This window comes from Salvelinus namaycush, chromosome 36 (assembly GCF_016432855.1).
Source record: "Salvelinus namaycush isolate Seneca chromosome 36, SaNama_1.0, whole genome shotgun sequence".
Lineage (NCBI taxonomy): Eukaryota > Metazoa > Chordata > Actinopteri > Salmoniformes > Salmonidae > Salvelinus > Salvelinus namaycush.
Genome location: NC_052342.1, coordinates 4386698 through 4401880, shown reverse-complemented (window position 1 = coordinate 4401880; position 15183 = coordinate 4386698). Strand labels below are relative to the sequence as shown.

The 15183-nt window shown below is 42.3% G+C and overlaps 1 protein-coding gene across 1 annotated transcript in view; it reads left to right on the top strand.

Annotated features, from left to right (window-relative positions):
- Positions 1-15183, top strand: part of LOC120030152 (recombining binding protein suppressor of hairless-like) — a 95213-nt gene that overhangs the window by 50073 nt on the left and 29957 nt on the right. Inside the window, exon 2 of the mRNA XM_038975481.1 lies at positions 6613-6651. Coding sequence (XP_038831409.1) covers positions 6613-6651 — 39 coding nt within the window. The remainder of the gene's footprint in view (positions 1-6612; positions 6652-15183) is intronic.

Below are 15183 nucleotides of genomic sequence, written 5' to 3'. Positions count from 1 at the left end.
AATTGTATTGGTCACATACACATGGTTAGCGGATGTTAATGCGAGTGTAGCGAAATGCTTGTGCTTCTAGTTCCCGATAGTGCAGTAATATTTAACAAGTATTCTAACAGTTCCACAACAACTACCTTATATACACAAATGTAAAGGGAAGGAATAGGAATATGTACATATAAATATATGGATGAGCGATGGCCGAGCGGCATAGGCAAGATGCAATAGATGGTATAAAATACAGTATATGAGATGAGTAATGTAAGATATGTAAACATGATTAAAGTGCCATTATTTAAAGTGACTACTCACGTTGGCCACTGAGAGGGAGAGGGGGGGCCCACAGTCCTTGGTAGCGGGCCGCGTCAGTGGCACTGTATTATCCTCAAAGGGTGCAAAGAAGGTGTTTAGTTTCTCTGGAAGCAAGACGGCGGTATCCGTGACGTGGCTGGTTTTCTTTTTGTAGTCTGTGATTGCCTGTAGACCCTGCCACATACATCTCGTGTCTGAGCCGTTGAATTACGACTCCACTTTGTCCCTATACCGACATTTCACTTGTTTGATTGCCTTGCGGAGGGAATAACTGCACTGTTTATATTCGGCCATATTTCCAGACATCTTTCCATGGTTGAATGTGGTGGTTCGCGCTTTCAGTTTTGCGCTAATGCCGCCAACTATCCACGGTTTCTGGTTAGAGTACATTTTAATAGGCACAGTGGGTACAGCATCTCCAATGCACTTTCTTATAAACTCACTCACTGAGTCGGCGTATAAATCTATGTTATTCTCTGAGGCTTCCCGGAACTTATCCCAGTCCGTGTGATCAAAACAATCTTGAAGTCGGCATTTGATAGTGAGGAATTCTAGGTCGGGTGAGCAGAAGGACTTCAGTTCCTGTATGTTGTTATGATTACACCATGAGTCGTTAATCATGAAGCATACACCCCCACCCTTCTTCTTACCAGAGAGATGTTTGTTTCTGTTGGCGCGACTCATTAAGAAACCTGGTGGCTGTACCAACTCCGACAACATATCCCAAGAGAGCCATGTTTCCATGAAACAGAGAATGTTACAATCTCATGTCTCTCTGGAAGGCAACTCGTGGCCTAATTTTGCCCACCTTGTTGACTGGACATTGGCGAGTAGTATACTCGGAAGAGGTGGGTGGTGTGCACGCCTACGAAGTCTGACCAGGACACCGCTCCGTCTAACTCTCCTGGGTCTGCCTTTGGGATTAGATCCAATGTCCTGGGTGGCGGTCCGAATAAAGGATCCGCTTCGGGAAAGTCGTATTCCTCTTCGTTATGTTGGCAAGTTGACGCCGCTCTTATATCCAATAGTTCTTCACTTCAGATTTTCTGGGCTAACATTGTGAGAAATAATACATTAAAAAACAAATTACTGCATATTTCCTAAGGACTCTAAGCGAGGCGACCATCTTTTCGGCGCCAAAAGTGGACCTTTGTCACGTCTCGACCGCTACCTCCGGAGGTCGCACATGACACTCGCCCGACAGTTGCCCTCATCTAAGCAGGGCAGTGTAAACAGAATTGTGTCGTTGAGCCAACACTCTTACAGTAAATATTTTAATAGCATAGCAATGTTTTTGTAATGTACAGACATTTTCCTTATATTTTTCCGCTTGTTTTATTGACTTTTTGCCTAAAATTGTAGTAACAGCCTGTTACATTTTGAAATGGTCACCGTAGCTTTAAATCTCAAGTGTATATATATTTTTAGCTTGACAGCACTGAACCACCGAGGTCCAGGCAAGAAGCCACTTTCCATGGAATTATCAAAGTTTTCAGTCCCAATTTGCTTTTACCTCGTATTATGACTTCCATGATATTTATAAATATGAATCCTGGTTTATTAGAAGGTCACATTTAATATGGTAGCTAGTGTAAGCGTATGAGCTCCTATCTAGCTATGGTTCAGCTAAACGTCAGCATTCAGCTACAGCCAGCACGTTTATTTAGTTTAGTTAGCTCTGTAGCCTATTTTATAATATGAATGACACTCTATGGTAATGTTACTGTACTTTTATATTCGAATGGGAGGTGTAAACATTCATTATCGATCTGTGTATTAACAATACTTGATCATGAAGCATGTTCTTAGCTAGCTAGCTAGTAAGTAGGAGTTAGCTGTGTATTGTCAGCTAATTTAATGTGTACAGAAGAGAAAATGAATCCTTTAATTGTCTGCAATGCTGGTGGATTGTTGCATTTTTCAAGAGTGTAACATGTTTTAGAAGACAGGTTGCTTGGATTGTTAAATCTTTTGTACTTACTGCTTTGTGGCTACTGTGATATTTACAGTCAATTTTAGCTGCAGACCAATAATGTCGCGTTGCCAGCTACAACGGGCAGGGATGTAATGTGAATTGAAAAGTAGATATCTCTTTTGCCACTCCACTCCTTAGACGCACTTTTTAATGTTTTATTTAAACTTTATTTAACTAGGCAAGTCAGTTAAGAACAAATTCTTATTTCACAATGATGACCTACCCCGGCCAAACCCTCCCCTAACCTGGACAATGCTGGGACAATTGTGTGCCACCCTTTGGGACTCCCGATCACGGCCGGTTGTGAAACAGCCCGGGATCGAACCAGGGTCTGTAATGATGCCTCTAAAACAAATCTGAAATCTCTACCACGTTTGATATTCACTTTGTCTGTGCCTTTTTGACTAAGTGTTTCCCTTCTTGTGTTTTTCAAATCAATTTTGTACTTCAGAAGTTGATAATTGATTCATACTCTAAAAATATCCTTGCGATTTATTATGAAGTTATATAATCTCATTGCCTGATATTGACTTACCCTTGTTGGAAAGTGTGTGTGTGATATCTACAGCGCTAACACCAGTAGCTGGCCTGAGCATGATGGTATATGGTGATATGTAGTGTTTTTGTGTTGATGATTGTAGCACAGTCTGGCCTTAGTGTTTTGACCATGTTATTGACCAAGCCAGCAGCAGGTCTTTGCCATGTTCTTTCTCCTTGTCGATCCCTCTCCTGCTTGTTTTCTGTCTATCTACCTCCTTTCTTCTATCTTCTTTCAAATACCTCTCTTTCTTGCAAATATCTCTTCCCTTTTTATACACTGAGTGTACAAAACATTGGGAACAGCTTCCTAATATTGAGTTGCACCACCTTTTGCACTCAGAACAGCTTCCATTCGTTGGGGCATGGACTCTATAAGGTGTTGAAAGTGTTCCACAGGGATGCTGGCCCATGTTGACTCCAACGCTTCGAACAGTTGTGTCAAGTTGGCTGGATGTTCTTTGGGAGGTGGACCATTCTTGATGCACACGGGAAACTGTTGAGTGTGAAAAACCCCAGCGGCGTTGCAGTTCTTGACACACTCAAACCGGTGTGCCTGGCACCTACTACCATACCCCGTTCAAAGGCACTGAAATCTTTTCTCTTGCCCATTCACCCTCTGAATGACACACATGCACAATCAATGTCTCAGTTGTTTCAAGGCTTAAAAATCCTTCTTTTAACCTGTCTCCTTCCTTCTACACTGATTGAATTGGATTTAACAGGTGACATCAATAGGGGACCATAGCTTTCACCTGGTCAGTCTGTCATGGAAAAAATCATGTTTTGTACACTCGGTCTATATAGTCTGGATAGAATGTGTCCCCCCCCCCCCCTCTCTCTCTTACCTCCCTTCTCTTTCGGGTGGTAAGACAGTGTGATCCCAGGACTGAGGGGAGGAGAAAAGAAACAAGGAGGGGAAGAGCAGAGAGAGCTGCCTGCCTGGAATCCATTACCCAGTGAGGCATCAGCGTTTCACTGTGGGAACCTTATTGATCTGCCTCCTCTATAATTATTCCACTTACACAATCCCCCCCCCCCCCTCTCTCTCGCTCCATCTCTCTTTCTCGTGTCACTCCCTCCCTTTATCCGCCTCCTTCTTTAGCTACTTTCGCCGGATCCCTTTCCCCCTTCTTACCTTCCTCCCTCCAGCTTTCTTTACTTTTTTTCTCCGTCTTGTTGTCACTCTTCACTCCCTATTTCTCTCTCTCTCTCCCCTCTCTCTTAAAACGAAAAAGTTGTTTTACTCTTTCTGTATGCATGTAGCAGTCAGACACGGACGTCGGTGCACCCATGTGCTAAGGTTGTGCCTTGCATAACCCAGAGCCTATGATGTCAAACAACCAAGTACCACAATTGATACCTCTCACTGTGTGTGTGTCTGAGAGAGCGAGTGAGTGAGCAAATATTGTATTTGAGGTGAAAGCTGTGTATATGTCAAATCAAATACTCCACCCATGACTGTGACATCCTCTCACACCTCAGGGTGCCCAACACACACACACACACACACACACACACACACTCACACAGCGTGAGTGTGTTTCTCAAGCAGCCAGTGTGTTAAGACCAGCCCCAGAGCCGGGTCTTACAGTATGCGGAGAAGAAATAGATGGAAGGGGGAGCTCTGTAGGCATTGATTTTTCTATTTTAGCCTCCTCGCTGCTCCCATCCCAACTCCCCCTGGGCCTGCCTCTTTGTGTGTGTGTGTGTACGTTTGTGCACGCGCTTCTCTATGCTTCAAGGTTGCCTGCCTGTCTGTCTGTCTGTCTGTCTGTCTGTCTGTCTGTCTGTCTGTCTGTCTGTCTGTCTGTCTGTCTGTCTGTCTGTCTGTCTGTCTGTCTGTCTGTGGGGTGTGTTTAGCTCTGGGGAACAAGTTGTCCTTGGGGTGCAGGTGAGAGCATCACACCACTAACACTTCTTTTTACTTCACGTTTTCCCCCTGTGACGCCCAGTAGCTTGACAAGAAAAAAGGGGTCTTGGTGGGAATGTGATGTTGTGTTTTCCGTGATGTGATTTGTTGTGAAGGAAATGGGTCTCTTTTGCCGGTATGACTGTAGCTGTGCCGTCACTCATAAAAGGTGGTTTTCAGAGATGACTTACGTCAAATGTTTTGCGTCTCATGTTTTCAGATATGACTAGGCCCATGTGCTGGCATGAGGATACTGTTTTCATGACAAAGAACAGGTTTTGTTTGTAGCTAGGCTATGTGGCGGATGGGGAGTTGTATGAATAGGCCTTGGTGTGAGCTGTGAATGAGTTGAACCGCCTGATTTAGCGACGCTCTCTCTCTCTCTGGTGATAAGGCGTCCCTCCTCGCCACCTGCCTGTGTTTGGACACTGTGTCACATGGTCTCACACTGCCAAGGCCACTAGGACAGCAGCTGCCTCAAACACTCAGCCTCTCTGTCTGTGTGTGTGTGTGTGTGTGTGTGTGTGTGTGTGTGTGTGTGTGTGTGTGTGTGTGTGTGTGTGTGTGTGTGTGTGTGTGTGTGTGTGTGTGTGTGTGTGTGTGTGTGTGTGTGTGTGTGTGTGTGTGTGTGTGTGTGTGTGTGTGTAACCAGGTGTTCTTTCTCGTCTCCTACCTGAGAGATGTGTCTCTTTGTTTATGTGTAGACTGTGTAGTGTTGCACGGTACACCGGTTCCACGGTAATATCCCCGGTACCAAAACTTGATACTTATGATACCAACATTTTAGAAAACCGTAGTACCGTTTCATATGATGCTACCAACATTTTCAGTCCTACTGATGTAAAGATCCTGCTGGCTCATACCAAATAAAGGGCCGTTTGGTTTATCATTTCAGTTGAATTTAAGCAACAGCCATTAGTCTCTTGTATGTGCAGGTCCTTTAAAATCTACTTCACGTTCATGTGCATATGCATATTACGTGTGGCAGCTGTAATCAGCCAGCCGCAGCCCTTACCAGGCCTCACTCACCTGCTTCTTTCCGTCCGCTCTTCATGCGCAACTATTCCCCCATCAGTTAAAAAAAATATAGAATTTAGCAATGATGGCGAGCGGGGGATGCAGACCCTGATGATTCTTCTGTTAGATTTGTACATTTGTTACATTGGAGCATCGCCTGTTATAACCAAGAGCACAGGCCAGTTTGAGAATACTTTTTTTCAAGTTCACTGTCATACAGCCTCTGAGTGTCAGAAAGAGAAAATAGACATGCATGCTTAACAGCGAAGAAAGCGTCTTGTCTCTAGCCTTAACAGTTAAGAAAATATGACCCATATTACCAGAGATGCCTTTTTGTATAATTTCACAAACCATGCGGAGGGCCATTTTAAAGTAATCCTGGATAATTATTAGTTTGATAACAAACAATGTTGTTCCAGGGGTGGGCACAGGCCCACCAACTTGGGAGCCAGGCACTACCAGGCCCACCCAATCAGATAAAAACAAAAATGATAACCAAAATACTCCTCTGTCGTGTTCTATTACAGTATACCACTGAACAGTGTGAAGTTAAATTCAATGTGTTGTATTGAGTAGAAGTGTGAATTTCAGTGAGAGGTTTGTTGCGCAGCACAGAAAACAGGAACAAGTGTCCGGGGAACCGGATGAACAGGACACTAGGCCACTGATTATTTTTCTTCTTCTCCCCGCCGTGGCATCGTGAAACTACTCGATATCATGAGACAGTACTTGGCCTGGTATTGTATCGTTAGTAACATTTTGGTATTGTGACACTTAAAACGGTGTGTTTGTGTGCGAGTGTTTACGCTGTGTGCGTTTAGCGGGTCGATGACTGACTGACTTTGTTCTCTCGTTTCTCTGCTTGCAGGAAGTTTGAGGAGCGCCCTCAACCACAGCGCTTAACAAGGTGAGTGAGCGCACATACTCGTACACACACTTCACACACACTCCCCACCTCCATTTCCCGTCTTCAGATAAATCATTACTATGAGCTTGGCCTATGAGCTATGGATCATTTCCGTGTAAAAGGACCCTTGAGCACAAACATAAAGTGCATAGGAGCATATCGAATTGGGTGTCAAATGATAGGTAATATGAAGTCTATATGAAGGCATAGATGCATTTTTCAACCATTTTCCATCTTAAAAATTAGGCATAAGTAATGGCTTTGATTTCCGTTCAAACAGATGGGAAAGGGGTCTTAGAAAACGTCTACCAGGAAAAAGTCTTACGGTATTAGAAATACATCATAACACAATAAAGCTGAAGTAAAGACCCCTGCCAACTAATATCAACACTTATATTTAGTTTTAGAGAAAGGATTTGGCTTCTGTGAGTTAAAAAAAAAAATCTGTTACCAAAAACCAACATGTCTCTCCCTCATGAAGAGACAGGATAATGAAAGTTCACAGAAGTAACAACTAAAGGTAGACCTACCCATTAGTTCTAGTGTTTCTACTGATATACATTTATGTTTATGAATTATTAAGTGATTCAATCTCGTCATTCTGTTACCAAATCGGTAGCGGAGTTACCAAAACATCAGTAAGATAATTACTGTAATTGAATTGGCTACAATGGGAAATCATAGTCACACACCACAGTTAGGTCACCTGCTTTTGTCCTCCCTTCTACTGGCATACTGTTATGTTATTTTATTTCTCTTGTCTAGTGGTCAAAGCAAGAGTGTGTAAACAGTCTGGACATCCTCTTTCTCTGTGTCTCTCGCTCTCTCTAGTTAATATTACCTCTCCCGGCTCTTACTGACGGCTACCCATTAGCCCCCTCTCTTTCCATTTACTGTAATCAGCGTCCTCGCCCACTGAGCACCCACTGACACCGGACGTTGAAAAGTAGTTGAAATTTGGGCAGTCCGCCCTAGCCTAGATTTCAACGTCCACAGATGTAGATCTTTGGTCCGGACCGGCCTTGAATTGGTCAAAACATAGACGTTCACGATTGGTGACCGGACCAAATCTGAACCAGTAATAGACGTCTATGTTTCACAAGTTTGGACAGTACAGTACAGTGAAGCACAGTAGGGATGTGTTATTCAAATATCCGAACGGACATTAGTATAAAAAAAAAAACATATGCCTATTTTCACACTGAAAAGGCTTTTTCTAAATGTATTTAAAATATCCATGTGACATTGTTACCTATAAAGATATACCATGACATTTCAAATGATTTTAATAAAACAACCAACTTTGTAATGTAATTTTCATGACGTGTGTAGCTTGTTCTTTGTTGGCCAGTAAAAGCGGCAAAGAGGCTCAATGTGGAGTGAGAGTTCACTAATGCAACGCAAGATGGAACAAAATGTATAAAATGAAAAGTTAGCAAAATGAGAACGAGTAGGATGCAACGAGCAACCAACAGAGAGGTAGGCGGTTGTTTTATCCGAATGGGGTTGGGTGAGAAACAGGAACATGTTGCATATGCACACAGTAATGCGATTATTCTGGACAGTGAAGTTAATATAATAGTTTGTTTCAAACGTTTACACTCTATGCAAGAAGAACGATATCCCTAATAATCCTGTTTACATGGACACATCTGAAATCAGGCTACCATGTTATTTTTGCGAAGACTATTTGATTCTGAGTTGAGATATATATTACGTTTGTATGTGAAAACTATAAGATGGATAGTTTCAGTTTTTCGGGAACTCACTTCACTTGCACATAAGAGGGAAGCTTATGCTAACCTGTGCTGGCACATGCGCAGATCAAATACACCACTGGGATGCCGATTTAAGCTGTTTGCATGTCCTAATAATTTGAAAGATTATTCAGAAAACCAGGTGTTTTAATTGGCATATGCATAATTCAATAATGACCTTACACCAATTAAGATAAGCAAAGTGAGATGTTTACATGACTAATGCTATATTCCGCCTTCTGCCATAATATCTTATATATCAAATCTAATTATTATTGTGCATGTAAACATAATCATTGTGGCTACTACAAGTTAGCTACTTTTGGCTGTAGCCTAGTTGCCTTGGCATCTCTGTCTCTTCACTCAGTCTGGTTGCTCCCAACACCGCCCCGTCCGCAGCGACCGCAATAGAGCGCCAGCCTCTCCCTCACGCAGCAGTGCTCAGGTTAAAAACATAAGTAAAAACAAATAAACGCGTATTTATATTATCTTGATAGCTGACAAATGTATGATACTATTCAAATAGTGAAATGATTTCAAACTCCCTTCCCTAAAACACAGTAAAGTACAATATAGTAAAAAATAATAATTGCATTGTAAAGTAAAGTAAAGTAGACTTTACTGTGTTATACCGTACTCTATTGTACTGAACTCTATGATAATAGAAACAATAGATTTTACACTCTTCACGACACCCAAAGTCACTTTGCCAACACAAGAAGATCAGCAGGATAAATATCAATATAAGCACGTATGTTGTAAGTATATAGAAGGAGACGAACACTAAACAAACTAACCAGGGAAGTGAACGAGACAGGAGAATTTGAGTAAGCCTGTGGTTTTAGTGTGGACTTGAATATGTGTATGGATTGTGAGGTTCTGACATGGAGTTCCAGTGTTGGGGAGCTGCACTGCTAAAAGCCTGGTCTCCCATGGAGCGGAGCCTGGCGCGAGGGATTATGAGGTGGCCCGTGTCGGAGTAGCGCAGTGAACAGGTGGGAGTGTAGGGGTGCAGGAGGTCAGTAAGGTACAGTTGAAGTCGGAAGTTTACATACACTTAGGTTGGGGTCATTAAAACTCGTTTTTCAACCACTCCACAAATTTCTTGTTAACAAACTATAGTTTTGGGAAGGCGGTTAGGACATCTACTTTGTGCATGACACAAGTCATTTTTCCAACAATTGTTTACAGACAGATTATTTCACTGTATCACTATTCCAGTGAATCAGAAGTTTACATACACTAAGTTGACTGTGCCTTTAAACATCTTGGAAAATTCCAGAAAATGATGTCATGGCTTTAGAAACTTCTGATAGGCTAATTGACATAATTTGAGTCAATTGGAGGTGTACCTGTGGATGTATTTCAAGGCCTACCTTCAAACTCAGTGCCTCTTTGCTTGACATCATGGGAAAATCAAATGAAATCAGTCAAGACCTCAGAAAAAAAATTATAGACCTCCACATCCTCGGTAGGAATTTCCAAACGCCTGAAGGTACCACGTTCATCTGTACAAACAATAGTATGCAAGTATAAACACCATGGGACCACGCAGCCGTCATACCGCTCAGGAAGGAGACGCGTTCTGTCTCCTAGAGATGAACGTACTTTGATGCGAAAAGTGCAAATCAATCCCAGAACAACAGCAAAGGACCCTGTGAAGATACTGGAGGAAACAGGTACAAAAGTATTTATATCCACAGTAAAACGAGTCCTACATCGACATAACCCTGAAAGGCAGCTCAGGAAGGAAGAAGCCACTGCTCCAAAACCGCCATAAAAAGCCAGACTACGGTTTGCAACTGCACATGAAGACAAAGATTGTACTTTTTGGAGAAATGTCCTCTGGTCTGATGAAACTAAAATAGAACTGTTTGGCCATAATGACCATCGTTATGTTTGTAAGAAAAAGTGGGAGGCTTGCAAGCCGTAGAACACCATCCCAACCGTGAAGCACGGAGGTGGCAGCATCATGTTGTGAGGGTGCTTTGCTGCGGGAGGGACTGGTGCACTTCACAAAATAGATGGCATCATGAGGGAGGAAAATGATGTGGATATATTGAAGCAACATCTCAAGACATCAGTCAGGAAGTTAAAGCTTTGTTGCAAATGGGTCTTCCAAATGGACAATGACCCCAAGCATGCTTACAAAGTTGTGGCAAAATGGCTTCAGGACAACAAAGTCAAGGTATTGGCGTGGCCATCACAAAGCCCTGAAATCAATACTATAGACAATTTGTGGGCAGAACTGAAAAGGCGTGTGCGAGCAAGGAGGCCTACAAACCTGACTCAGTTACACCAGCTCTGTCAGGAGGAATGGGCCAAAATTCACCCAACTTATTGTGGGAAGCTTGTGGAAAGCTACCTGAAACGTTTGACCGAAGTTAAACAATTTAAAGGCAATGCTACCAAATACTAATTGAGTGTATATACACTTCTGACCCACTGGGAATGTGATGAAAGAAATAAAAGCTGAAATAAATAATTCTCTCTACTATTATTCTGACATTTCACATTCTTAAAATAAAGTGGTGATCCTAACGGACCTACGACAGGGAATTTTTACTGGGATTAAATGTCAGGAATTGTGAAATACTGAGTTTAAAAGTATTTGGCTTATTGTGTATGTAAACTTCTGACTTCAACTGTATGTTGGCGATAGTCCATTGCGTGCTTTGTAGGTGAGCAAATTGAAGATGATCCTGTATTGGACTGGGATCCAGTTTTGGTGGGAGTACGTAGAGAATCGCGTTGCAGTAGTCCAGGGGTGATAAAACAAATGAGCGTTTAAACAGTGAGGTCAGTAACAAAGGGTCTGAGCCGTGAGATGTTTTTGAGGTGGAAGAAGGCTGACTTGGTGATGTTCTGGATGTGGGGTTCAAGTGACAGTGTGGTCAAATGTAACACCAAGGCTCCTGAGTGTGGAGTTGGAGCAGTGTTTTCCACAAGCACATGGAGTAGCCAGCCGAATTGAAAAAGTAGCAAGCCAGGATACCCCAGGCCGAGGTGTTTAAGAATTGTTTGCCGAACAAGCTCTAATTTGGTGGCTTCTGGAACATTCTAATGCCTTGATTCCATCCCGAAATACACAGTGAAATTATTGAATACTTTGAGATTACCTCCCAAATTTGAAAATATTAGCTGTGGTATTGCGTTTAAAATTTAAATGCCTGAAAATGTATTAATTCAGTGTATTGTTGTTTAAAAAATATATTTTGTAGGCCTATATGATCAGGACTATTTTCTAAGTAAGAGAACATTAAACCTTTTAACATTTAACCTGTCTTCTCTTGAGATTAAAGTATTTTACTGCAAGATATGAATTCCCACGATTATGTTTGTTATTAAAATGATGTATTTTATTATATCAGAAAATTTGGGGAATTTACTTAATTTATCTTGAAAACATTTATTGAAGGTTAAATGTAAAGTCAAACAAATTGTGTGATGGGAATTTTTCCCAATTTTTTTGTTGTTGTTGAAATAAACAGAACAGATGCTCAATTAAGTTCTGTGTCCATACGTGTTAAGAGAAGAGAGAGAACGACATCAGTTTGCAACTCGCTTTGTGAATTGCAGTATGTCATTTAAAAAATAAATAAATACATGTTTATCAACTGACCCACAGATTTCTTCTTAAAGAATCTTGAGTCTGCTGACTTGCACAGGCTTCAAGCTTCCTTTTTAAGAGGTGTTTTCTCAACTATCTGCAATACAGGTATGTTTGAAGAGTGAAGCTGGTGTTAATCATGGGCTTTGCTACACAGAAAGCAGCAGTTGTTGACTACATTGGTTTTAATTAAATCAGTAGACCTGTATCCATATCTTTGAAAATACCTCATACACTATACATGCAAAAGTAGTGAACGCCCATTCAAATGAGTGAATTTGGCTATTTCAGCTACAGCCGTTGCTGACAGGTGTATAAAGATGAGCACACCACCATGCAATCTCCATAGACAAACATTGTCAGTAGAATGGCCTCACTGAAGAGATCAGTGACTTTCAACATGACATCGTCATAGCATGCCACTTTTCCAACAAGTCAGTTCGTCAAATTTCTGTCCCGCTAGAACTGCCCTGGTCAACTGTTCGCGCTGTTATTGTGAAGTGGAAATGTCTAGGAACAACAACGGCTCAGCTGCGAAGTGGTAGGCCACGCAAATTCACAGAACGGAACCGCTGAGTACTGAAGCACGTAGCGCGCAAAATCATCTGTCCTTCGTTGCAAAACTCACTACCGAGTTCCAAACTGCCTCTGCCTCTGGAAGCATTAACTGTTCGTCTGGAGCTTTGTGAAATGGGTTTTCATGGCCGAGCAGCCACACACAAGCGTCGGCTGAAGTGGTGTAAAGCTCGTCGCCATTGGACTCTGGAGCAGTGGATATGCGTTCTCTGGAGTGATGAATCATGCTTCACCATCTGGCAGTCCGACAGACAAAGCCGGGTTTTGCGGATGCTAGGAGTACGCTACCTGCCCAAGTGCATTGTGCCAACTGTGAAGTTTGGTGGAGGAGGGATAATGGTCTGGGGCTGTTTTTCATGGTTCAGGCTAGGCCTCTTAGATCAAGTGAAGGGAGATCGTAACGCTACAGCATCAATGAAATTCTAGACGATTCTGTGCATCCAACATTGTGGCTACAGTTTGGGGAAGGCCCTTTACAAAGCAAGGTCCATAGAGAAATGGTTTGTCGAAATCGGTGTGGAAGAACTTGTCTGGCCTGCACAGAGGCCTGACTTCAACCCCGTCGAACCATTTTGGGATGAATTGGAACACCAACTGCGAGCCAGGTCTACTCGCCCAACATCAGAGCCCGACCTCACTAATGCTCTTGTGGCTGAATGGAAGCAAGTCCCGGCAGCAATGTTCAACATCTAGTGGAAAGCCTTCCCAGAAGAATGGAGCTTGTTATAGCAGCATGGTGGATGGAACAACTCCTTTTTAATGCCCATGATTTTGGAATGAGATGTTCCACGAGCAGGTGTCCACATACTTTTGTTCATGTAGTGTAAGTATCATTAGCTTTTATAACTTTTCAATCCGTTTTCTTTTGTCATATTTTGGACCAGAGAGAGGCTATCGCTCCACTAGCCAACATATTGTTCCTGCAGTGAGGAGGATTCACCATCTTCAGTGAATGTTTTCATATTTTATCTGCAGTAATTGCCAATAAGCCTACCAGTATGCACATTAGTTAGCCAAATGAACAGGTCTCTTACTGATCTGATTCAGTAGGCTACTGATGCGTCTCTAACTTTAACGTCGCTGTCTGCCAAGTCCTAATGGACTTTATATCGGAAATACAAACAAGATCTTTAGTTTACTTGTCCTGATGCGATACCATGGACATGTAACTATGTTTTATGATTTATGAATGGCAAGGATATATGAGATCGCCTTTATTCAGTCAGTTTGACACCATTTATAAACTATTCCAGCTTGCTGTTCATCAATCAAATCACAGTAAGCCTATGCGCCAGCACTTTGTGGCTTCATATGAAACATGCGAAAGACAATAAATCAGTGTGCCAGATGTATGGGATGTGCAAATTGACTCGCATAAACGATGAAGTAGCAGCATGCTTTCTCGCTCCATGTAAACAACACACGCACCCAGGTACCGGGAGACGGGACAGACAGCAGAATGTCAAACCAGCAGTGTTTCCCTGTCAGTTTTCACTTTGACTGACGTGCCTGTCCTATAAATAGATCACTAGAAGATCCATATTGTTCATTCTAACGGGACAGGGCTCAGCTGACTTTTTTTTTTATAGCCGACAGCCGGCACTAGTGGAAAACTCAGTTGGAGTGGATGGTGCAGCCGTCGATTGTCATGTTGAGTTGACCCAGTTCTCGATGAGGGAGTTGGGACCCATAAGCATTATCTCTGTTTTGTCGTCGTGTAGTTTTACAAAGTAATTGCTCGTCCACGTTTCCACTTCACGGAGACAGTCAACAGAGGTGGGTGGCAGAGTGGAGTTGGGTTTTGTGTGGATGTAGATTTGCGTGTCAACTGCGTAACAGTGAAATCGGAGTCCAAATGAATGGAGGATCTGACCAAGAGGTAGCATATAAATACTTAACAATAATGGTCCTAACACTGCGCCTTGTGGGACAGCTTGTGATGCAGGGGCTGGGGCAGACCTGCATTTGCCAAGGGAGACAAACTGTTGTCTGTCCGATATGTAAGAGTGGAACCAGGCAAGGGGTGTTCTGGAAACTCCAAGAAGCCTCTCCATGAGGTCAGTTAAAATGTGTGTCAAATGCTGTAGACTCCACTCTAAATCAAATCACATTTTATTCGCCACATGCTTCAGAAACAACATGTGTGACTAACAGTGAAAAGTTTCCTTACGGGCTCTTGCCAACAATGCGGAGAGAAAGAAAGTAAAATGCATAAAAGTAATAACAGATGCACATTGAGTAACAACTTGGCTATATACAAGGGGGAACCAGTACTGAGTCGATGTGCAGGGGTACGAGGTAATTGAGGTTGGTGCAGTGCCTTCAGAAAGTATTCATACCCTTTGACTTACAGTATTCCACATTTTGTTGTGTTACAGCCTGAATTCAAAATGGATAAAAAAAATATTTTACAAATCTCACCCATCTACGTACAATGACAAAACATGTTTTTGGACATTTTTGCACATTCATTGAAAATAAAATACAGAAATATCAAATTTACATAGGTATTCACACCCCTGAGTCAGTACTTTGTAGAAGCACGTTTTACAGCTGTGAGTTTTTCTGGGAAAGTCTCTAAAAGCTTTC